Raw genomic sequence first — 26168 nt, forward strand, 5'->3', positions numbered from 1 at the left:
CGGTCGATATTATCGGCATGCTGATCAATCGGTCGGGCTGTAACTCTCTCACCTCGATGACCCTTCCAAACGAGAAAGATCAAATGTAGGAAACCAGAGGCTCACAGGGATCCCAAAGTTTGGAAACAAGAATCTTTATCTGCAGACAGAATCAGCAGAGAGAGCACTTTTAAAATGAATCATGATGTCACATAGTGTCTGTTTTTACCCACAAACAAACTTAACTACTCACCTCAGTGTCCCCCCAGCTCAGGTATATAAAAGCAAAAGAACATCAAGTGCCCCGCAGCGCTCCTTGGCAAAGAGTCGGTCCTGGAGGAGGAAGAAGAGTGGAGGGATTTATCACTTAAAGTAAGGGAGGAAGAGTTACAGTAGGTCGTCCAGACAGAGACAGACAAGGAACTTAGTGTTCTTATTATATTCAGATCTCTGTTTGGCATAGAAGGTCTTCTTTCTTTAATTTCATTGCATGTCTTAAAAACTTTCTTTACCTTTTAAAGTAGCTTCTGCTTGACCTACAATATCTGAGGGGGCGTGACCTTTGAAGGTCAGCTGATGCAGGATTTACAACTCACATTCCACATGGACGTGTTTGGGTCAGGAGGAAGATGAACCTTTTTGAAATTCTAAGATTTAGTAGCTAGATTTCTTTTGGGTATCTGCTTGAAATGGATCGATTTTACATTTTGAGAAATGCAAGAACATGAGTAAGCTTTCAGGCTGCTTTGAGGAACCCAATCAACCAGAGTTTGGTGTAAAACATGGACGAAGTGAGGTCTCCCACTAGTTTTTAAAGCATTGTTTTGAAGAGCAACGATGGCGGTCACCATATTGGAAATGTTATCCATCGCACTAAAGCAGGACTAGATTAACTATTTGGAAGAATCCCACATAAGTGATGCTTTCAACAGACAGACCTTCAACTGTCTTACCTCCACAGGTTTAAAACTGTTCACTTGGGGTGCCAGTAGCCTAGTGGTTAGTGTGCGCACCCCATGTACAGAGGCTATAGTCCTCCGGGTGGACGACCCAGGTTCGAGTCTGACCAGTGGCTCCTTTCATATACAAGTTCCATACTCATTCTCTCCCATAATTCCATCTCTATCAACTGTCCTATCTCTCTAACAAAGGCACAAAAAGCCCAAAAATAAATCTTTAAAACTGCTGACTTGTGCTTAAGTCTTCCTAAACTAACGGCCACATTATATTCTATTATATATTATATGTTGCTGCACCCTGTGGCCATGGATTACTTTTCAGCAGAGTTGGACTTAAAAAAAATAATAATTGTGACCACTTTTTGCGCCCCTGTGGACAAAGCAGTTCATCTAATTTCTTTGCAGATTTCGTCCTGAGCATCCATCAAACCAGGAACCTCCTCGCTGTGAGGGGACAGCCCCGCTAAGCACTGCACCACCATGCAGCCTGTCCCGAATGGACAGGCTGACTTATGGTTACGTTTATTTTTTTCTGATAAAAAATCTGAAACCGCTTTCTGCAGAGTGAATCTCATGGTCAGCAGTGTTTACAGCAGAGATGTGAAAATCAGAGTCGATGTTTAAAACAACTATTTTGCATATTGCTGATACTATATTATTTTATATTCTTTAGGTGTGAGACTCCCTCAGTGCCAACATTTTCTCTTGTTTTACCATATCTAGCAGGTGACGTCCTCTGCCCATATTAGGGCTTTTATTTAAGTGTTGGGTGTATGAATCTGGACATTTGAATCAAGGAATCACTCTGGACCAATCAAACTTGGTCAATTCTCTCTCTCTCTCTCACTCTCTCTCTCTCTCTGAGGTTTAAAATGAAATACATTAATGGCTATTTGTATTATTAGATTATTTGGCTTTAGATTTAGATAACATAAAACCTTGCATGTTTTGGCCTACAGTCCTAAAGAACACTATCCCAGTCAACATTACTTAATGCCCCCCAGGCAAAGCAGTCTAGAACCGGGCCTGCAGGACCGACTAGAGAACTGTTGTCCTCTCTAACCCTTCTCAACGTTGCAGGGCAGATAACTGATGATGGATGAACTGCAGCTGATGGTTTTTTGGGTCACAGCACCAAATGCTTAGCATGCAAGCTGCAGCCTAAACCCCTGGTCCTTAAAGGTATGTCTCAGGGTTTTAGACATGTTGTGAACTACTTTGGCTGATAGACGTCGACATGACACGTCTAGAAATAACTTAAAACAAGCTGCTGTTAAATTAGGCGGGAAAAGATTGTGCTTGAAAACTCGTCCAAAGAGGAGAACATGTTGATGTGTTGACTATGGTTGAAAGCATCTCTTTTTGATCTTATGTCAGCACGTGTGTTTCTGATAACCTCCTAAAAGGTTGGGTCAAGTGTGCCTTTCTTTTGTTCTGTTTTCTCTTTGCTCCGTGACATGACATGTTTCCAAAACCAGAGAAGAACTGGGCTGAAGTCCAATAAATGCTGCTGGAAGAGTCTGACAAGCTCTCTTGAAATCAACCAGACCTGTGCTTGTTTTTACAACGATTCTACACACTTCTGCTCCACTGGATGTTCACGGGGCAGAAAGAGAGACTCTCTGAATAACCAGACGGTAGCCTGTAAAGTCAAAAACACTAAGTCTTGACCTTTGACCTCTACACTAGTCCTGTCCATTCCTCAAACCTCTAAGAATAGCAGCACTGATTCACGATCATCAATCAAGAAGCCCGGGAGTAAAACTTTCACACTGATGTCACACGGCAACTGGTCAGCATGCAGCCCGCTCCTGCAGTGCCAAGAGCCATAATGGCGTCTCTTTCAGCTTGATTTTTAACATAAACACAGCAGAGAAGATCTGTGTAAAACTCACTCGTGCTCTCAGAGCTGCCAAAAACTGGATTCACGATTTACCGTCGTTTAGTCTGTTGATTCCTTTGTTTTATTACTTAAATTTGATTTCCTGTTTTATTTTGTAGATTGTATCCTTGTGTTTCTGTTTCCTGTGTATTCCTGGATTTAAGGTCCAATCAGTCAGATCTGTGTGTGGATGTGGATTAAATGATAAAGTGGCTTTACTACATGATCACCATTTAGGAAACATGCTCTGTTGAAGTGCTGGCTTCTCTGACAGAAGTGAAAACTGCAAACCAACAGGTGTTGCAGCGATGGTTTTTATAACGGGTCTACTGATGGTTCTGATAGTTCTCATGTTTGTTCTCATGATGGTTCTTCTAAAAGTTCTTATGATGGGTCTAGTGATGGTTCTTATGGTTCTTATGATGGATCTTGTGATGGTTCTTCTAAAGGTTCTTATGATGGGTCTGATGGTTCTGATGATGGATCTTGCTGTGGGTCTCATGAGGGTTCTGATGGCTCTTATTATGGTTCTACTGATGGATCTTCTGATGGTTCTTGTGATAATGTGATGATGGGTCTAACAATGGTTCTGATGACGGGTCTAGTGTTGGTTCTGATGTTTCTTATAACAGGTCTAATGATGGTTCTGATGATGGTTCTACTGATTGTTCTTACGATGACATTATGGATCTTGCGATGGGTCTAGTGATGGTTCTTATAACAGGTCTGATGATGGTTCTGATGGTTCTGATGGTCTGATGGTTCTTACGATGGTTTATATTACGGGTTTAGTGAAGGTTCTGATGGGTCTAAAGATGGGTCTGATAAACGTCCCTCATGTGACCCACACGAGCACCGGGGAGAGAGCTTTCTGTTTTTATGCCCCCAAACTCTGGAACTCGCTGCCTCTGGACATCAGAACAGAAAGCTCTCTGGGTGTTTTTAAACGTAAACTGAAGACCTGCCTTTTTAATCTGGCTTTTAATTAGGAGTTATTTTATATTGTTGTATTTCATGTCAGTACCAAAATATCAATTCTATGTATTTGACATTCTTTGTGTTTTAATTCTGTTCTTTTGTGAAGCACTTTCTGCATGTTTTTATGTATGAAAGGTGCTATATAAATGAAGTTGAGTTGATGATGGTTCTTATAACAGGTCTAGTGATGGTTCTGATGGATCTTGTGATAATGTGTCTAATGATGGTTCCACTGATTGCTCTAATAATTGTACTTATGATGGATCTTGCGATGGGTCTAGTGATGGTTTGGATTCTTTGTTGTTGTTCATGTTTTTCTGTATTTTGATTATTTTTCTTTGTTCTTTTTATGCTTTTGCTGCACGACAAAGAACTTTGTTAAATCGTGTTTTTAAAGGTGTTTTAAGTTTTTCTTCTCTCATTTGACTTATTTTAAGTGCCAAGGAAACTAAACTCATCACTGGTGGTTCCCTCCTGTGTCGTATAGGTCTCCACTTTGGGGCCCTGTGTTAACTTCTATATCATGGACTGTAAAATAAGCTCTCGTCGTCGTAATGGACCTGCGGAGGTCAAAAAATGTCTCTGATCACTTTAACCATCAGTGTCACTTTAAGGTAAAAAGGTAGATATGATGCATTACTTATCCAAGAGAAGAAGAGCTCACATAGGAATGTTTTAGAAAATTAAACTCCATGCAGCAATAGATTAGAAACAAACGGCTCCAGAGTGATGACCTCCTGTGTCAGTGAAACACAAAGTCTACTCAGGAGGTTTCGATAAATGAAACAAAGAGGAAAACAACAACTTTCCAGGTAACCACGGTTACAGATCTCCATTAACTCTACAGTGATGAATGTAGGTCACAAAGGAGCTGACGACCGACATGCCGGCAGACAACTGTTGCATCTCGCAGATCTTGTTGACTGACAGCCCGATTATGCAAGAAGATTTTATACAGAAAGTGACATCGTCGCATCTGAGCTCAAGCCTTTTTTAAATCGTCTTAGTAAGTCAGTCGAGCTTCCACAGAGAGGTTAATAGATACAGCAACACTCTGAAGAATGCATTCAAACAGCTGCACAGCTGGCATTAAGTTGGTCTCTATATATAGAGATTCACCAATATCTTGTAGAGAGAGTTCCCTGTAATGCAGGCACAGGGTACAGGCAGTGGTGCCTAAAAAAGTGGGTATAATTTATTTTTTAAGCGGAGGAAAAATAGCCTCTGTTATAAACGTGTCATGTAAGACTACTCCTATATATTTAGTTTGTGTGCAAATTAGCCAATTAGAGACAGAGTAGGGGAAAAACTGCAGCATACTACTGAGTACTGTCAACCAATCACTGTATGAAATGGGTATACCCTGTGGAGACTGAAAAATAAGTATACTCCTTATAGCTGCGTCTACCCTGCACTACTACACTGTGTGTAGGTCTACTAAAGACTCTGACTGTGAGACCTGAAGGGTGCCATTTAGACTCAGCAGCCAGTAAAGCATTCCCACACAGGAGAGAGAACAAGTGTAAAATCATAGTTTTCTCTTTAATCCCAAAAGACCACGTGGAAACTTATGTTTTATGAGTATTTTTGCACACTAACACTCTTTCAAACTTCATGTGCTGCCCTCGCTAATTTGACTATTTCACAGCCTCCAGTATCATTTTTGCATTTATTTCCGTACCTCCTCCTCCAGCGCTATTTATAGCCGGACGGTCCCGCTGTGTGACAGCAACGAATACTTTGACCAGATATGGTTTCCTTCAGAGCCGCCTGGAGTCGCGCTGCGCGGTCCGCTCAGCTGCAGGCGCACAACCCGGGAATCCGCACACAAACTCCGCTACACCGAAGCGTCCATGGCCCGCCGGTAATCCTGAATTCAGCAGATTTCAGCGTGCTCTCAAGCTTTTTACTCCCCACGCACCGGTCCTCTCACGGCGCGTTTGTTGAGGCTGAAACTCATCTCCCTCAAAGGGCAAAGTAAACTTGTGGGGAGAGATCCTCCTCCTCCTCCTCCCCCCCCACCCCCCCGCACGGCTGCTCTGTCACTCCAGTGACGTCACGAAGTCGGACAAATTAAATTAGAGCAGATAGACAGTAGGCTGACAGTCCAAGTCAAGCCGAGCTGACTTGGAATGGTAAAGTCCTCGTGGAAATGTAAAATTAATTTGTAAAACTATTAAAATACCTCAAAATATGTTAAAAATGTAATTAGGATTTTTTTTTATTTAACTTTTATTTGTTGGAGCAATAAGAGTTAGATTAAGCTTGGTGCTACTGGAGGAAACATTTTTCCGTACACATTGGTTGCCAGGCAACCAGCAAGCACTACAGGAAGTGTCTGCGCTCAGCCAGGAAATTCGAAACGCACTAGTTCTCAGTTTGACCATACTTAGTAAGAAAAGTCTAACAGATACTATATATATATATTCAACAATTATATAAGAACAGTCAGCATCTTCTAGTTCATCACAACTCATTAAGGTCTGAAATTATTTTTTTTAATTCAAGATTAATCTCAAGTTATTTTGTCCCTTCAGTCTCACCGTAGACAGTGGTCCTCAATGTCTCCCTGTAGTCACAGTGATGTAAAAATGCACTGCTGCATCTTTGAATGTCTCATTTCACTTTACCAAACTCTCAGACATTTCAGTATGCAGTTGCCATGACCATATTGTCGCCCCTAGCAAAGCTGCAAATTATTTAAAGGTCACATTCTCCTCTTCTTCAACCAGTGTAAATAAGTCTCAGAGCTCCTCAAAACATGTCTGTGAAGTTTCTTATTCTAAATCCACTCTGATCCTGTGTTTCATCATGTCTATAAACCCCTCTATTTCAGCCCTGATCAGAACAGGCTGTTTATGTGTCTGTACCTTTAAATATGTAAATGAGCTGTGTCTGACCACGCCCACTCTCTGAAAGGGCTTGGGTGTCTCGGGCTTTCTTGCTCCATGTCCTATTGTTTACGGTGAGAAGGCAGACTCAGAGGGCAGAACAAACACCTAGCTGTGGGAGTGTCACCCACCTGGGGGAGGGGTTACTGCCCTTTGTGATGTCATGAAGGGAACATCTCCAAACTGCCTGTTTGAGCACACATTTTCTGAAAAGTGGAGCAGGTAAAAGACGGAGAGGATGGACTTTTCTCATCATTGGGGGGTTTGTAGACGGACTAGAGACACATATTAGAGTTAGAGAAAGATGAAGTGGATTTAGCAGAATATGTGACCTTTAAGTTTCAGTGTTTGAAACTAATTAAGTAACTTTGTGTTTAAGTTAAGTGTTGTGATTAAAGCTCACCTGGGTGGTCTGGTTGTTTTGCAGAGGTGGGCTAACTTCAGCCCTCCATGACCTCGCTCCCCCCCTCATCTGTCTGAGCTCCTCCACCAGCACACTCCCACCTGCACTCATGTCTGCTGACACAAACCTCCTGCCCCCTCCGGTGTTTTGAATGACTCTATATACGTCTCATGTATTATTATTATTGTATTTTTACACAAACAAAGTAGTAAACATCATTTTTTTTTTATCACATCTGCTTCAGTTACATCATCGTGACAGTGTGGCGCTTGACATTTGGCAAATAGCAGCCCACACTGCCAGAACATAAACAAACCAATGTAATGCTTTCAAAGTAGACCCTCCTTTTAATAGAACAAATCCTGAAATCCTTCTGAACAGCTTTTCACACCAAATAAAATCTTGACTTTTTTTTCTCCAGCCAAGCAACACGTGTGTTTTAACAGGTATGTACATGACCAACGTTTTTAAAGTAAGGCCTTTTAGGTTCATCTTAAAACATATTTACACACTACTAAGTGCAAAATCAGCCACACTGACATCTACAAGAGGCACAGCAAACAGAAATCGTAATAACATGAGAGTCTTAACAACACACAAACCATGCAACACACACGTGATGTGATACCTCAAAAGAAACGTTGCTGATTATTAGGCCTGAGTTCAGATGGCGCAACATTTGACGGTAAAGAATGTTTTCCATCTTCCTCGTTCATTTGAATGTTTTTGAGATAAATCCGCCTTTTCAGTCCCGCGATGCAGAAAAAAATTAACTCTTGCCCTTTCCCGCTCGCGTCTTTAAAGTCCGTGATGGAGAGAAAAAAAACAACAACATGGAAAAAAAAACAAGAGCAGAGGAGTGACTTTTGTTTTTTTAAGTCGTGGTTCTAAAAAATACTTGCTGAGAGTCAGAGGCATGAGACGGCGCCCTAAGCTGCTGAGGACAGCTCCCCGCCAAGGTCGGCCATGATGCTGTGAATCCACAGGTCCCTCTCCTGCACTGTGGTGTCCACCAGGTACACCGTCAACCTGCGTCCCCCGAGCTCACCTTTGACGTCCTCCTGTTCACTCTCCACCTGGGCCACCAGCGCTCGCCCCTCCACGTGGTTCCTGAACAACATGGCGGCCTCCTCCGTCCACTGAGTCTTTGTCAAACCTGCAGGAGCAACAGCAGGAGGCGTCAGTGATCGGTGGTCGGGGGGTGGAGCAGCAGGGAATCCCCGCCAACATCATCTGTGGTGATTGTTTTGATCGAGAGCCCGCTGGCGGCAGAATTAACATACTGTGTGTTTAAGGTAACTGAACGACCCCGTGTGATGGAACTTACCCGCCAGCTGTGCAGTGATCGCCTGGAAGGGCAGCTGTCTGAATTCCTCGATCAGCGGTTGGAGGAGATTATTGCGGACCAGCTCATGTTTGCCGTAGTCCAACTCGTAAACGGAAACATACCCGTTGGAGAGAATCCCCTTCACCTGCACGCGGTGCCAGCTGGGTGGAGGCAAAAATTCAGTTAACCCATTAACTAACAAACAATGGCAACCTCTTGTTTTTTTTTACAATTTGGCTGAATCTCAATGTTCTCCCTAAACCCTGAGCCATTGATGTCACCTGGAAAGTGATTGAGTGCACGAGGCTGCAAGGGCTGTAAATGCTTTAAAACCACTGGGACAGCACTTTGCGACTTCTCTGTAACCATGACAGCACTATGTCATCTGGCATTAGGTATTTTACTTGACTCACTCACAGCCATGGCGCTTAGAGAGAGAAGTGCAGTAGAGTTCTGAATTAGCTGTCGTTTCCAAATAAACTTTTTGGGCAGTCTGTAAATAGAGCGTGGGTTCACCTTCCTGCTTATTTACTGTCCCTCATTTCCCGTTTTATGGCGTTTGTGTCACGTCACATTGCTATGAACTCTGGGTAATTCCCTCACGCTAAGTCTACAGATATGCCCACTTACAGACAGGGTGCATAAAGGGCTCAAAAAGTCAGCGAGATATGTATTTATATATATATATTATTTTTAATTATTATTATTTTTTTTTTTACATATGTGTCTGTGTCTACTGGTATTGTCCTATTAGTATCTATGTTACGACAGTTGCTAATGAACACCTTAGGGAGCTGGGAGGGTGGGGGTTGGGAGGGTAAATGGGTGCTTATTATTTCATTGTCTTGTTTTTCTGTTTAATTGGGGCTTTTGTTTTACTCTATGCAGATGCTCTGATTTACTCCTATGTGACATCATGTTGTACTGTCTGCAAAAATTGAATAAAAAGATTTGGAAAAAAATAAAAATAAAAAGTCAGCGAGAGGTCCCTCACACACTTTATGACTGGACAGCGGGCGAGCACTAAGCCCTCACAGACTGAGCGGGAAAGAGCACCACAGTCAGTGAGTGTGTGAGGGGGGACATCCAGATTGGGCCTTTGTTCTTTCTGGCGACGCCACAGCTCATTATCTTACCACATAGGAGTGCTTTAAATGTGACCTCGGTGACTCATCACAAAGTCAATATTTATATCAAGTCCCTCATGCGTAAACTTAAACAGCAGAATGTGCTCCAAGAGGAGAATGGCATCATCTTCAGTTTAACGAACTCTTGTGGTTAAAATGAGATTCTTATCATGTACTCGATGATGATGACATGGTCGTCATAATGTGCAGAAAAGACGTCACCATGACATCATAACGACATGTTAATGGACACAATAGTCCCGGTAGAAAAACAAACCACCCACTTCTTGTCTATTTTGGCAGCGTAGACCTCTCCTCTCTCGATGTGCGTGGCTGCGTTGCTCTTCGATGTCTGATTGTAGAAGAGGATCATCTCGCCCATCAACACCACCAGCTTGTGCAGGTCCTGCCACGGCTGCAGCACAAAGTAACCCGGGTGGCAGGCCACCGGCACAAACACGTCCACATTCTGACCGGGCTGGAAAAGAGGGGAGGAACGCAAGGTAGGTGCAGTTATTCTGTCCAAAATACCCAAATACAAACATGAAGTGGTTCAATTTCTGGAACCTTCACAGTAAAATCTGGAATATAAGCCGCACTTTTGGGGTCTCTCAAGGCCCTGACACACCAAGCCGACGGCAAAGAACTAGTGGCGACAAAGGCTGTCTGTGTCCTTGCCTCACGCCTCTCGCCAAAAAGTTGCACTAGAACACACCTCAAAGACTACAGCCGACGGCCAATCACCACGTTCATTCTGCTCATGTGTGAGAGGAAATAATTCTCGATGCCAGCAGGCGGTGGTAGTCCGTTGTTATGATACGAGAAGACCATTTTCACACCGCTGTCGGTCACCACTCGTATTATAGGTAGCCTACTAATGGAGAATAATGTCTGATAAAAAGTTGAAAATGGCGCTGGCGTTGTCAGCCCTTGGTCTTTTAGTGGAAAAAGAAAAGAAGAGGCGCAGGCGACAAATTAGGAGAAACTGCACTAATGGGTAAAAGCATGGATACTACAGCGGCATGCTCAAGGGGCTTTCCTGAACCTGTGTCAAGAGCTGGAGAGAAATGAAACCTCCCAACAGCCAATCAGAGAGATGCACCACCAGAACTAGGGCAACAACGGCTCACTGACGGTCCAACTAGGACCGACGGCCAACATGCGGTTTCTGTTCAGCTGTGTCGCTCTTTAAGTTTGCACTCCTACTAGCTACAGTACGCTAGTTTAGAGCTGTTAGCCGACAGTGAAAGTTTTGAAGTACCCACAGCCTGCAAGTCGCACTGCCAACCTTGGCTGGTCACTCGTTAACTTTAATTGAGGATTCTTTAAATCAAAAAAATATATCACTGTTTTCTTTAAATGCAGGATTATGACCTGATGAGGAACAAAAGGTGGTAAAAAGTTGTCCTGTCATTCTGATCTGTATGAATGAATGAGGCAAATTTTCAAATCTATCAGGTCGCGTGCTGTGCGTGATGATGGCGGCAGCACTCTCGGTAAAGACGGCACGTGTCAGCATCTAATACTGGAATTCTGGTTGCACTGGTGTATAGGAAGCAGCCAACTTTTAGATGAAAAATCAGGTATGAAAAGTGCTTTGTATACACCAGACTTTACAGTAATGCAGTAGGATTAAACAGTAGCCTGCTCAAATGTTGGAGGGGTGGAGTTCTCTCCGCTCATGATGGGAAGTCATCAAACATCTCTGAGGGATGTAATCGACCACGGAGAACACACTACAGGCTCTAAAACAGCCGGTCAAACCCTCTGCTCCTCCTTCTCATCCCCGACAGGTTTTTTTTCTGTGGTCTACACCCTCATTCATAATTAGAGTCCCAGCGCTTCATTGGACCAAACTGGTAACTATTACGGTTTACGGTACTCCACTTTTACTTTCCCAACATGCAAAAAGAGCCGCTACAGAAGGGAGATATTCTGCACACCTGGGGGAGCTCCAGTGGGGGAGGCATCGGAAGGGGCTGCGTTCCAGTTTTGGTGGTTGTGTCTGGAATAGAAGAGTCCTCGGCTCTTGGAGGCGGTCCGGTTGAGGCATTGATGAGGGTGTTTGGGGCGGGGCTGCTAAAAGTCAACTTCTCCACCATATCACTGAGGCCTATTTGGTAAAACACACTCGTATAAAAGCTGAGTCAGCACTTTAACCTCACAGTCTCTGTGCTATGTGCAGTATTACCTTTATCCGTGCTGCGGTTACTGCTCGGGGTCGTGTGGTTGTTCTTCGTTGTGAGTTTCTGCCACATCTCTGATTGGGCTAGCTGACGGTTGATGCTCTTCTCCAGCTCCTGGCTGTCAGTGCCGATGAAGAGGTACATGTAGACCAACAAGTCCTCTTTGTGCTGATCTAACTTCAGAATCTGAGATTAGAAAAGAAAAAGAATAAAAAGACTTAGGGCGCACTCACACTCGGCCCAGTTGTCCTGTACTGTACTTAAGAATGATTGCTGGTCAAATGATCTGGACTTTAGGGCTGAAGCTTGCTTGGGCACGGTCCTACTTGCCTGGTGTACTACTTACTACTTGTAAGCATGCATTGCAGTGTTCATACTTGGAATGAATGAAATTATTTTGCCTTAATTTTACAGTCTCCAGAGCCCATGACAGCCTCCTTCACCCACAGAACGGCCTCTGGGTTCCAGTCTTCATCGCGAACTGAGAGTTCAGCCAGGCGACATTTGATGGCCTGAAAGGAAAAAAACAGAACAATTCACAAAAACAGAATTCATTTCTGCACAGAGTTTGTTCATGATAGAGTTTGTTTTTTCTGAAGAAAGAATCTTTAACTCAGTGAAGAGGAAACAATGTTGGCTAGCTGATGTATGACCGATGATTACGTACTGGTTCATGTTTAATATGGAGGTTGTTATTGTGCGATGGAATGCTGACAAGGAGAGCAGGACGAGAAGCGGAGGGATCTTACACCTCTACAACGGACCGCTCACCAAATCCTACAAAGCTACTTACTAAGGTAATCAATAATTTATAAATTGAAAATTCTTTATTTCTTCAGCTCAACTTATAGGCCATTAGATTTTACATCTTGAGCGAGGACTGAACGACACATACATGTTACAACACAACTGCAATGTGAGCATGTGCAAAAGTCACAGGACGTGTGATGCCAATCATGTGACCTGTGAACATCATGCTGCAACTTTTCTGACAGTTTGCTCGTTTTCCATGAAAAGTCTACAGTTAAAGTGTGTGTGATATCACCTCCAGGGGTCACAGAACTGACCGCTGTGCATGCAGAGTCTGTGTGTTCCTGCAAGGTAAACGTAGACATACAGGAGACAATGCTGCCGTCATTTTTTTTTCTCATAGTCCACTGCACAGCTCCTATATTGCACCTTTGGTACATTTTGTGTTTTTTATTTTTTATATTTTACATCTTTGAATTATATTTTATATATTGTAATTGCTTCTTAAACTGTATTATTTAAGTTGTTGCTAGTTCTGCTTTATTTCCTTGTTAATTGTTTAGCACCAATACACCAAGTCAAATTCCTTGTATGTGTAAATGTACTTGGCAATAAACCCTGATTCTGATTCCGATTTACTGCAGCATGACGCTCGAGGCAGACGCTAATTTACGCGAAGTGGACTTAAAATGAGAGTATTCCAGCTACCAGGTATTGACTGGTTAATGATGTGGATACGTTAACAAAGCTGACGTTACTTTTACGGTGAAGTGTTGTTTGAGTCACATGCGGCCCAAGACGGTGAGCTTTCACTTTCAACAGGCATTAAAACACTGTTTAAACACTCGACAACTCAAGACCTTTTATGAGAAGAAAATATTACTGTAATATAACTGTATTGTAAAAAAACAAAAAATAAAAATAATAATCATTTCAACCAATTTTTGTTGTTGTTTTGTTTGTTTGTACCAAGGGCAGGTATATGCATTTGTCTTCCTCCTGCACCTTTTCGTTCTTTGTAAAGGAAAAAAAAAGGATTTCCCTACATTGTACGTCATAAAAGGAATGAAAATGAAACAAATGAAATTAAATATCAAATATTTTCACTTCCGTAGATTTCTCTGTCTTAGTGTGAAGTTTGTGTCTCTCAGTTTTTATGTTTTACTTTCTTTACAGCCCGACGTCAAGATAACCGGACTTGATGTGATTACAGTTAGTCCTCCAGAGTCTGAGATATGAGCGGCGTCCACCCTCTTCTTGTTTTTGTTATGGTATGTTCTTCTCATCAACGGTGATCTAGACCATTGCTAAGCATAATTTGCCATCTTGGTATCTACTCCAACTCCTGGCACACACATACACATGAGCTGACCTGCGGGGGGATGACGGTGAAGTCTTTGAGGAACAGGGGGGGGATCTCTCGCAGATCAGTGACCTCTACAGTTGCTTGAACTCCCAAGTCAATGAAGAGAAGCTCCATCACTCTGTTGCCGAACATATTTATGATCTGAAAGACAAGAGTAACAGCACAGAAGTGAGGGGCCATAAAAACATGAACTGACATTGTCTCATATTTTAATTTACCAGGTTTTTGAGTTTGAATGACTGGTTTTACCTCCGCTCTGGACCACTGTCCTTTGTGGCGGGCGAGGCAGAACTTCCCATTAAAAGGTCGGGACACTAGCAACTCAGATGTCATCTGGTGGGATCAAATACAAAGACAAAGTTATCAAAAATCTTTTTTCAGCAAGGAACAAAAAAAGAATGAATATTAACGCTGGTATAAAAACTCCTGTCCTCTCTCTCTGGGAACACCAGATCAAAACTCATCACCCATTTGATGGCCAGAGCCTTAGGGCGCACTCACACAAGGCTAATTGTCCTAAGGTCTTTGATAGAGCTGTGCATCTTCACTGGTCTCACGATTCCATGCATCACAGTTCATCCTCAATTTTCTATATTACTGCACATGGCTACTTTTTCATAAACAGCAACAAACAGTCTTATAAATATGAACTCCTTTCATATAATTTAAAAAGTGATTTAGACAACAATGTCATTACCAATATCTTTACATTGTAGGTTAAATACATTATAGAGGTAGCCTACAGTATAGGTAATAAGTTTACGTGTTTGTGTGTTTAGTTTATTAGAGCAGAGAAAGATGTTTTGAATTCACTGTGTTCTCTTCTCAGGACGTTGTAGCCTTTAGCTGTGAGCTTTGTTCAGGGTTAGTTTTGTTTCTGTCCTTTTTATTTCAGGCGAGTTTTGTTAAGTTGCTACTGCTGTAAACACCCCATTTCCTGATGAGTGTTTCACATTAAAAGCACTTCAACTACAGATATGCAGGGGACTTTTATTGTGAAGAACTTGTCGGAAATAGAAAGTGTTTATCATCGAACGAACGCAGCTTTAGCGGAGGTGCACTTAGCGGTGATTCTCGATGACGCTGTGTCAGGAGTCAATTGTGTTTACAGCCGCTGACTTTATCACGAGTCACCGCCACAGCTCCCTTCTTTTAGTTAACCTGGACTTAAGACAGCGAGGCATCAGTTTAAACACACCTTTAGCTGTAATGAAGATGCTAATCCGTGCTGCGGTCAGCTAAAGAGACACTGAGTCAAGCCGTTTCAGCCTGCAGCAAAGCACTGTGGTCTGAGCGTGCAGGACCAACTGACTCTGCTCATAAAGTCAGCAAGCACAGGACCGGGACTCAATTTACGTTGTTTTCTGTCACAAATCCCTCTGTTAGCCTACTTTACTTTCATTACACACCACCGTGGCCGATAGGTTAAACCAACTCACTGAACGCTGCGCAAAACACCCGCATTTAGCGATTGGCAGATGCTTTTTTCTAACCCTTGTCAGCATCGATTACGTCCTGTCCCTGCATCGATGCATTAATCTTATAGTCTGCATCGCGATGCATCGATTAAATGATTAATTTCAACAGCCCTAGTCTTTGACCCCCAAAGTCCAGTTCGTTCACTATCACGATTGCTCCCTACCACAAATCCTTGGCCCTGGCACGGATGGAAGAGGTTTTCAACATTATGTAAAAGAGGTAACTGAGCTCAGGCCCGGTTAGTCCTGGAGCAGTGTGAGTGCAGGCCAGCGGGGGAGAGGGGACAATAATGCTTCAGCAACGTACGGGACAACTGGGCAGAGTGTGAGTGCGCCCTAAAAGTGTTTAAGTGCTGTTAAGCACTGACGCGAATGGATGTATTCACTGACGTTTTGTCTACCTGGGACTTAAGGATGGCCTCTGTGTCTTCCAGAAACTTGTTGAGTCTTGCGGTTCCTCTGGAGGGCAGCTGGCAGTGGATGATACCATTCGAACACACGTTTGTGACACACACGTCCCGGTACGTAGCATTTACCTGCAGGACACAGACAGATCAGGTAGGGCATGAAGTGTTGATAAAACTGAGGCATTTACAATCCTAACAGAATCAACAGTTTCATCAACAAGAGTAACACAGAGTGAAACAGCACCACTCACTGGTAGAACTACATCTCTTCATACACATTAAACATGCAGTCAGCACGGCCATCACTTACAGTCAGAGGGTTGTTCATGGTCTTGTCCTGCAGAGCCTTCAGACAGGTGGAGTTGATGTTGATGTCATCATCCTGCGACGTGTCGTACAGCACTGCCATGGGCATCTCGTTGTCCTTGCACAGCTCTAAAGTTTCCATCAGGAGAATTTTCCCGACTGCTAACGAGTCCAGGGACGACAGCACCTGTGGATGGGAGCTGAAAGCCTCAAGACCTGGGAGGAGGCAGATAAAGAGAGGCGGGAGAGGGATGAGCAGGTCCACGAGTGACCCTCGTCCATTAGCACATTCCTAAAGCGTTTTTTAGTAATCTTCTATGCACCTGCAAGTTTGACATTAGTTGACTGGAATGGCAGCAAGAGGAAGTCCTGGTGCAGCTCCAGCAGATTGTTCCTACTGGTGTCCACAGAGAAGCCGTAGTCCACGTAGTACACCTGGCAAACAGTCACAGACAGGAAAAACAAGATGTTTTGCTGCAGGAGTATTTACATTTCTTTCATAACCAGAGTTTTGTTGTCCCGGTAGATTTCTAAACGAGAGCTCAGGAGAGTGTGACACCGTTTGTTGTGATCTGATCTTCACAGCTATTGGATGCACAAAGGCGGCATCCCTTAGTGCTGTGCTCAAATTGAGAATTTCCGCACAGCGAGCAAAGACAGGAAGCGTGACCTTGCGCCAGCTAGTGCTGCGTAACACAGTGTTAAAGTGAAAGGGATTGAGAGCTGTGCGCAGCGCCCACCGCGTCCTATCTGAAAGGCCCTTTAAGCAGAAACAGCTGCCAAAAAAATGAACCGTTTATAACAGCTATTACAGTAAGTGTAGTCCTTTAGTTAGAAAATGATTAACGACTCCCTATGAGCTATTCATTTAGTTACCTTGACCTTGTTGGGGGCCTTAACCTCCATGACCTGAGCTCTGGCCAGCTCCTCTCCGTCGTCGCCTCTGACTGCTACCAGCTGACCGACCGCGGGGTCAGACAAAGGGTGCTGGGTGGAGCTCTGGCTGTAGAAGGAGCGCATTGTTTCCTCCATGACCTCCTGGGCATTAGAGTAGATCTCACCTACATATCTAGATGGAGAGAAACTTTATTTTTTAGCATCACCATAATCTGAGGATGGTTCTCTTTATAAGCACAAACCCAGTCTGCTGCACGTTTGATCATTTAAAGTAATGAGCGTGCGACCTGGGGCTTGTAGCAGTTTAGAGTATGCAGAGGACAGGAACTCAAAGGAGCTCATTAGACAAACACATAATGTGTGTGTCACATGCATTACAAATCAAATCAAATGAAATTTCCCCCAAAAAATAAACTAGTCTTCCGTATTATGCAAGTTGAAAAATACATTTTAAGCTTCAATGCAACCTAACTATATTCAAGGTTACGCCATCATGTGTGTCTTGCCTTATCGTAACAGCATTGCTGCTTGTTGCATCAGTGACCAGCACAGAGGGGTACTGCTCTGTGGGAAGAACCAGCGAGGGAGGAACCACCAGACTCAGGACCTCCAGACCAGAGGGACGGAAGAGGCTTCTGCCCTGCTGGCTTTCTGCTCTGTTTCTGTTTTCTGTTTCTGCTCTGCTGGAGTAGTACAGGATGGCCTGACCACAAAAAGTACAATCACAACATACACATGTACAAATATTTAAATAAAATAGTTCCACAGTGTGGGTGTCCCTTACTTTTCTGAACAATTAGAAGTGGCAGTACTGGAAAAAAAAAAAAAAAAGACAACTGCCCGTGAAAACCTTCTATTTTCTCTACACCAACGTCACACCAAGAGCAAGGTTTATTTCAGCATGATCACCCCTGAGAGAACGATGTTATCTTGAATATCAGCATGGTGGTGAATCAGTCATAGGCAACATCTGCAGGCAAAGTGCTGAAGATAGTCACAGCTGTCTCTGAAGCCTTGTTCACACTTGCACAAAACTCGTGAAAAGTTTTTGGCATGTGCAGCTCTTTTGTTGATGTTGTTATTCTGTTGAACTACACACAGTAAATAATATCTCTATAGCGTTGCATAGTGGGCTCTGTTGCTTCATCTGCCACTTGTGTGTCGTTCTTTTTACGTCACCTCAGGGATAGCCTCCCTCTGTGAGCATGTGTGAACAGCCAGGTTCAAAGGAGGATTTCAGGGGGCAGTCGTCCTGAAATTGTCTAAAAAAATTCAGGAATGCATATGTGAAAATGGCCTGACTGTGATATTTCTACTAGTGCTATCTAGAGGGGCACTGCGCTTTCAGTGACCAGCAGCAGATGACTGTTGTGTGTGCATAATTTTATGGTACATTACCATTAAAAATGGGTATTAAAAGACACACTTTTAATACCCATTTTTTTTTCAAATAAAAAGTTGGCTTGGTCCTACATACCTATACTAGTATAAAATGCTGGCACATGCGTCGTCATGACCGGAAGTGGAGCAGCCGGGATCACCACACACTGCACCCGACCAGACGCTGTTGTTCAGTAAATAAAGCTTGTGGAGGGTTGGATTGGTTGGAAGACTCCTCAATTAAAGTTAAGGAGTGACCAGAGGAGTAGGGCAGCACAACTCGAGGGCTGTGCGTCCATACTTTAAAGGGCTTAGAGTTCAACTTCCATACTGTAGGTAATAGGAGTGCAAACTCCACATATGGTAATTAAAGGGCCGCACAGAAACTGAATGCTGTGGACTTTGTGGAAATCATCATACAGGCCAGTTTAAATCTTTATCCTCTCTGGGAGATGCCACAACACATAAACCAGTGCAACTTGTATTCTGGATTATACGGTAATCTGCATCTTTAAATCTATCGAACAATCAGTGTTATAAAAGTCTGTAGACATTTGCTCTTTGCCAGCAGGTGAGCAACTTGACTTGTGTTTAGTCCGGTAAATGCTGCTTCATCTACTCACCTTTGTCTTGTCGCCTGGCACTGGATACTCCACATCGCACATATCCAACAACAGTGACAGGTTGTCCAGAACATGTTCAGGGAACGGCATCTTGAATGTATCCATGAAGAGCTGGGGCAGGCCGTGGGCCCACAGACCTTGACTGTACTTGGACAGAAGCTCCTTTAATTTGTGACGCACATCAGCTGACAAAACAACACAGGGGGCAGCAGATTTTGAGGACGGACTCGAGGCAGGTTTTGAGGAGGGGGAGAAGGTAACCTTCATAAGTGGTAAGATGTCAGGGCCAGGCATGAGGGAGGAAGACGACGGAGGGGCGTTTGTTTTTAAAGTCCAAGCTGGGGGTAAGGGTGGAGTGTTTTTGTTGTGGTTGAGTGAAGCTGTAATCAAGTTTTCTTTACATTCACCGCTCGCCTTGACTGCCGAACCAGCACAGGGAGACAGGCGGGGAGCAAGAGTCGGGTTATGTGCAGGGCTCCTCAACGTGACTGAAGGCAACAGTTTGCCTAAAGATGCACAGACCGGTTGGGACGGGAAAATGAAAGTGGGCTTAGCCAGGGGGCTTTGAGGGCCGATTCTAGGTTTAGGTACTGGATGAACGGGAAGAGGGAGGGCAGGGGCGGGATGTTCAGGTGTTGACGGACTGGAGGAAATGGGTGTGGTGATAGTGCTGGAAAGAAGGATGTTGGCTGTACTGTTTCTGGGGACGGTAGACGGCTTGGGGGACAGAGGAGGGTAGATGAGGCGGTCTGCTCTGGAGGTGATGGATGGTTTCTCTACCTGTGGAGGCCGGAGAGTCCACACAGAGATAAGAGAGAGAGGCGGAAAAAAGCAACTCCTTACAGTTCCTCATGAGTTTGTTGGTACATACAAAACTGATGGAAGTAGATTTTTACTAATAAACTGTCACAACTACAATTCAGCAAAAATCCAGAAATGCCTTTTATAAGATGTACCCTCGTAAGGCTTCCCTCAGATTAATGAAATGATTGGAATGGGGGTTAATAATGTTTACATGTATAAAGAGAACTTAGCGACTCACCATGCAGATGTGTGTCCACTTTTCGAGATCGATGAGCACCTGAGGGTGGAGCGCCTGACCGAACATGTCCCTGTAGAGCCCCGAGAGCTTCGACATCCACACTCCGCTGCAGTATTTCTTCAGCAGCTGAGTCATCCTGCTCTGCACCAGCTCCACGTCATCCTGACTAGACTACAGGGAGAGACTCCACATGAATGATCCGGAGAAGTTTGTCCCTGTGCTTTAATGACTCAGGGAAGATTTTCTCTTTTTAAAATCATTTTCGTCTAATAAAAAACAACAACAATCAATTTGAATGTATTTTTATAAACCATCCTCACACATTAAGGATGTAATTTAAAAAGATAATTTAAACTGCAATGTGCTGATTTATAAGACAGACTGTCACAACATTTTCAGTAGTAATAAGGTGTATAAAGCAGGTTTTTCTGTACCTGGTACCTTGAGACATTTTCAGGAGGCTCTTCTACGAAAAGAAGAAAATGGTTAGCTTGTGCTTTTCTGACGATGACGGGACAATATGAGTGCTTTCACACTTGCAGAAAACTTGTAAAAAAAAATCCAGATTTTTGCAGGAGCTGAATGTGTGACCACAAACAGCAAAAATGAACCTGCTGCATTATGTTTCCTGTTCTCCAGTATGTTCTTCTCCACTCTTTAGTTCACATTGAGATTCTGTTCAACTACACGTAGCATTGATAGAAAGACAAATATTCACATTATAGCGTCTTATAGAGGACTTCGTCCACAACGTTTATTTTGTGTCATGTCTTACCTGAGGAGTCCCCCGCCCCCCCCTCCCGTCTGACTGACTGTGCCCCGTTGTGAGGTGGATGTGTGAACAGCCAGGTCAGTCCTCCTGAAGTTATATAGATAACAGACTATGTGTGTGCATGTGCGTGTATGGATAAGAGTAGAGTAGATGAGCAGTTTTAGTTTGTTAAAAAACTAAAACGAGTTAAAGAAAAAAGCACAATTAAGATATTTATACAAATATAATACTAAAATAAAGCCTAAGATAGCAAGAGGTTACGACTCTAACGCCCTGGTGTGGCGTCACTCTGTGGGAAACACTGCATTTGTGTTTGATGTACTTAAATCCAGTCCACAATTACTTTATGTCTCAAGGGAAAAACAACAAACAGGAAGTGAGTCAAACATTATAAAATACGTAACAATAATATCATAACTCAGGGATGTGTAAATGATGAAATGTTGAATAAATCCCACGTACCTCTGTGCTGGCAGTTTGCCAAACTTCTCTCTTTCCTGTTGATAACAGAGCAGCCTAATAAATACACACGTTCTTCTTGTGGTCTTCTTGTAGATTTTCAAAACCTTTATTTGTAAAGCTGAAATATCTCTCATTAAATTATGTTAATGTACCAGCAGACTTGGGTATATGTAGCTTTTATATAAACATGTTATGCTGACAGTAGTGTAAGCATACTGACTATTAAAGGAGCAATATGTAACTATGACCTCTAGTGTTTAAAATGGGTACTGCAGTCCAAATTCTAAACATTGTAGAGCGCTGTCTCCCCCCCCCCCCCCACCCCCCTCCCTCCTCTCTAGTCGATGCTCTCGCAGGTTTCCATGTGGTGGACACTGAAGCTTCAGTGTTTAGCCAGCTCTACATCGGTCTCGTGGAGCTTATTAGAAACATGCAGAGGCTTTTTAGGTCGGGTACAATCACTTCTATCTGAACCAGTTCTCTTGCCCGTTTCCATCGCTGCAACACCTGTTGGTTTGACCTGATAACTGGTCTCATAGCTGGTAAACCGAGGGGCGTCCAAAACGGACGTGTAGGGGTGCCTTAAAACCGCCTACCTTCTCTGGTCCAAACAAATCCAGAGCATTCAGGACCAGAATCTAATGCTTCAACATAGCATGTTTCCTTAATGTCTGATCATATAGTAAGGTCACTTTATCATTTCACTCACTACACAGCTCACTGATTGGACCTTTAAAATAAAACCCTTACTATATCTACAATAGAAAAATTATCAGTCGTGTAAGGTTTGTTCGCTTGTGTGCGTTTACCTCTGAGGCACGCCACACTGCTGCTTCACAGCTGGCAGAGGGGCTGGTTGTCTGTGCTCTACGGGGGTGACGGAGCTCAACCTTTGGTCCAACTTTCTAATGTTTGGAGAGAGGACAAAACTTTGGGATATAAGTTTTTAGATGATTTCAGGTGAAGCAGTGACAAATTCTTCACAAATTGAATAACAGGAAAAAAAAAAAGTCAATTAGAGAAAGCTCAAAATGAAAAGGGTCAGCTGTGTGGTAAGTTTGCTTTCATAGACAACAGTCGGAACTTGTTGTATGTGGAGGTTCTGTGCAGAGACTGTGTGGAAATTTTACAGTAATGCTGATATTGTGCACCTGTAGTCTCCGGAGGCACTGAAGCCTCCGTAGCTGCCATGCCCATGGGGCCGATGACGGTTTGCTGACCAGTTGGAGGCAGCGCCTGCGGAGGGCTGACGGAGAGAGGACCTTGGCCTCACTGAAAGCATGGAACGAAAAAAGGATGTGGGACACGAAGAAAGGTTGGACAAAGAATTAGAACAAAACACTTGAATACAATACGTATTACACCGATGTTTATTCTGTGAATTATCTCAAGACCAAGTCAACAAGGTGTCAATACTTTTTACCTCACTTGATTATTTGTATGTCATTATATATTTTGCTTGTGGTCAGTGTATCTATTTTTTTTTTCAAAGGCTCTTTCAAATGTTTTGCTGCTGCCTTAGCATGCAGGCTATTGCAGAGAGTGCGCCATCAAAAGAAGCGTGCAGGTGTCTCCTACCGTTCAGCATGTACGGGTTGGAGGGTTTGAATCTCATCTTGCAGTTGACGACTTGGGAGCGACCAGATTTCTTTGCGCTCTTTTGCCTGGCAACGAGCTCTGCGATGTGGGCCGTCTCTTGGCAAACTGCAGCAAAGCATTTCAACTACAGAGCAGATATCTCGTTTATTATTCATGAAGTTGAAGTTGAAGTTGACAAACTGCTGAAGCAGGCTGAGTAAAGGCATTAGTGCTGGGAAGCACAACAAGTCACATCGAGTAGGACGCTGGCCATAAACACAAGACAGCTCTCACCTCACCCATGCGAAACTCGAGTCTGACCACAGACGGGATGCTTTTGAGGTAGTCCTCAAGTTTTGAGAAGCCCAGCTTCTTCAGCGGGATGCTCTCTCCGCACAGTGATCGGTACTCCGACTGGAGGCTGCTCACAGACACGCCAACCTTGCTGGACTGCAGTACAGACCGCAACATTTTTTTGATGGATTCACTGTCCGACATCTCGGTAAACTCAAACTGAAACACAAACAACGCAAATTCAAATCAGTGGGGGTAGAGGTGAACAATTATATCAGGAACATCTGGAGGTGCACCTTGTTTTATTTACCAACAATTTAAAGTTATCCACTGCCTATTAAAGCTTAATTTAATTCTGTGGGGGTTTGTGTAGTGTGGTACAGTCGAGTAGTTTTTCAAATCAGTAGTTTTAGGGTGGTTTCAGATTTGAGTACAGTACACATAACCCCATGGGGAACAGGATGATGTAACCAATGTGAACTAATGGGAACACAGACCAGGGGAGGGAGGAGCAATCATGCTTGAGAAGAGTATGAAACAATCTCGCCTAATGTTAGAACGCCATTAGGGTGGTTTCACATTGTGTACCCGGGCCCTGATCCAAGTACACTTGACCACGAAGTCTGGTTTATTTTATCAGTTTGAACCCAATTGTATCATACTCGTTCTGTACTCCGGTAATGCGCCCAAGTCTTAGACACATGGGAGATGTGAACGCAACCGTGCTGAAACAAGGAAGTGGACCGCTATATGATGCAAGTCTAAATGGCTCCTGTCGCTTCATTAACCGAAACAACCACGCAGCACGAGCCGAATAATACTGTAGGCCTATATATACACCTTTGCTGAATACATATTGATGTGAATAATAAACTGCAGTTGATGCACTTGTTTTTAAAAGCTTGTAGTACCTACAGTCTCTAAATGTACTATGGGAGGTAAAGCCTTCAGTTATCAGGCTCCTCTCCTCTGGAATCGTCTTCCAGCCGGGGTCCAGACACGGGCAGACACGCTCTGTTCTTTTAAGAATAGACTTAAAAAAATTATTTTTGATAAATCTTATAGTTAGGGCTGGCACAGGTATAGACCAGCTCCTAGTTATGCTGCTATAGGCACCTTGAGCGCTTATCTTATCTTCTCTCTCTCTATGTGGGATCATATTACTGCATGTCACTATCTAGAAATTCTTAGTTACTAACCACTTTTTTTTCCTGGGATCTGCTGAGCTCTCTTGAGGCTCTTTGGGATTGTCGATGGACGGCCTGCCTGAGCACCACCCCCTCCCCCTGCCTGAACAACCAACCCCTGTTCCCTATCCCTCTTCCTGCAGTTTATCCCATCTTCCCCTATCCCTTTTTCAAACCCGGCGCAGTTTCAGTAGATGGCTGTTTCATCATGAACACTGATTTGCCCAAGATTTCTGCCTGTTAAAAGGAAGTTTTTTTCTTACCACTGTAACTTTTGCTAAATGTTGCTCAAAAGTGCTCATGATGGATTAAGCAGGGTCTTTGTAATATATCAATAAGTATGGTCTTTTTACCTGTTCCTTTGTAATGATAACACTTGTTCTGAATGGAAACTTCACAAATAAAGATTGATTGAATAATGTAAAGCTTTATCTGTAAACTTATCGGACATCAGGAGAAAAGACGTTTTGAGGTGAAGTCACATATAGACATTAGTTTGTCTATTTGTGACTATGACACACAGATTTAAAATAAGTAAATCCATTGGACCAACATTATTATCTTACTGTCCAAACGAGCTCAATTAATCTACCATTTAGCTTCTCACAGTTTAAATTAATTAATGTGGGCATTAAACCTCCAGAATGCTGAATTTCACGTGTTTAAAAATGTCGTGCGTCACTTGACGTCGTGCGTCACTTGACGTCGCTGCAGCGTCACATCACGCTCTATCGGCAGTTAGACAATGTTAGCTAACGGCTAACTGTCCGTGTGAGTTAATTTCAGATCAATGTTATTATTTCACAACCGAGCAGGAGTGCTGCGACGTTAGGTCACGTAAAATCACAGATAAAGATGTTTTTTGTCCACATTACCTGTTATTTTAACTCGCTAGTTTAGCTGTCGCGCCGACTCTCCTCACCGCTGAACTCACGCGACGTTCACGCCCACAAGTTCAAAGGTCACTCCCGGTTAGGAGGTATGGTGGCCCTGAAGGTCAAATGCACAAACATGTCATGATCGCAACAAAAGAAAACATTAACGATACGCCAAAACTGTTCACTAAATACTAATTTCCATTAGAACAAATATATTTCCAAACAGTCCAGGGTGTAACCCCGCCTCTCGCGCCCAGTGAGATCAGCTCCAACCCCACGACCAAGAACAGACAAAAAGCGTTATAGATATAATGGATAGACGGAAATATATTAAGAAAAAACATAAAAAATCTTTAATGGTGCATCCATAACATTTTATTTCTGTGGAAAAAAAATATATAGCTTTTTTCCACAACAAAAAAATTAACTTGAGAAAAAATATTGATGATTCGATTTACAAATAAGAAAATAAGTGAGAATATAAATAATAAAATCACACACTAGGCCATGAGCCACTAATTGATCCATCCAGCCTCCTTTTTATGTAATACGGAGGCCGCTCCTTTGAGCTGTTTGACGTCAGCTTGTGATCCCTAACCACTTCCTGTTTCTGTGCTTAACTTCATGTCCTAACCATAAGACTGTAAATATTACGTCCTAACCAAGCGGCAACCTCCGCTCTTGAAAAATTAAGTTTGTCTTTAGGTTGACTGAAAGTTAGGCTGAGACAGCATTTCCAGCATGGTGGCTGCTGTTGATGGAGCCCCCTACCGGAACAGATGGCTGACGTCACTCAGGCTTCATCCATTCATATTTACAGTCTGTGGTCCTTCCATCTACCAGGAGGGGCTTACCTTATTTCAAAATAAAAGCACACAGCAAGTGTACTCTCACCTGAAGACAGTACACAAATTCAAAATATAAATTTAATTTTTAAAGGTGAAAAAATTCAAACATGCGATTAATTATGATTAAAAATTTTAATTTTTGACAGCCCAACTTTATATGTCTTGAAA

General features: G+C 43.1%; 2 protein-coding genes across 4 annotated transcripts in view; both read right to left on the minus strand.

Annotated features, from left to right (window-relative positions):
- The window catches only part of tmod1 (tropomodulin 1), a 30838-nt gene extending 25029 nt beyond the window's left edge, over positions 1-5809 (minus strand). For 2 of the 3 annotated variants that reach the window (XM_061052769.1, XM_061052778.1), the window contains exons 1-3: positions 5480-5809; positions 233-312; positions 53-139 (exon numbers count right to left, since the gene is read on the minus strand). The gene's annotated coding sequence lies outside the window, so the exon portion shown is untranslated. The remainder of the gene's footprint in view (positions 1-52; positions 140-232; positions 313-5479) is intronic. The other variant, XM_061052788.1, reaches the window with a different exon arrangement.
- A 2165-nt stretch (positions 5810-7974) lies between these two features.
- Positions 7975-25265, minus strand: tdrd7a (tudor domain containing 7 a). The gene is made up of 22 exons (XM_061052800.1): positions 25150-25265; positions 23088-23300; positions 22794-22938; positions 22367-22487; positions 22025-22120; positions 21216-21250; positions 20416-20447; positions 19982-20152; positions 18940-19719; positions 17443-17639; positions 16916-17108; positions 16363-16474; positions 16044-16255; positions 15728-15862; positions 14098-14181; positions 13855-13989; positions 12134-12244; positions 11738-11918; positions 11490-11659; positions 9831-10024; positions 8420-8580; positions 7975-8248 (listed from the first exon to the last, which is right to left on the minus strand). Exons 2-22 carry the CDS (start codon positions 23289-23291, stop codon positions 8022-8024), a joined length of 3696 nt encoding a protein of 1231 aa, XP_060908783.1. The 5' UTR covers positions 23292-23300; positions 25150-25265; the 3' UTR covers positions 7975-8021.
- Positions 25266-26168: the final 903 nt, after the last annotated feature.

Source organism: Labrus mixtus, chromosome 2 (genome assembly GCF_963584025.1).
Source record: "Labrus mixtus chromosome 2, fLabMix1.1, whole genome shotgun sequence".
NCBI lineage: Eukaryota > Metazoa > Chordata > Actinopteri > Labriformes > Labridae > Labrus > Labrus mixtus.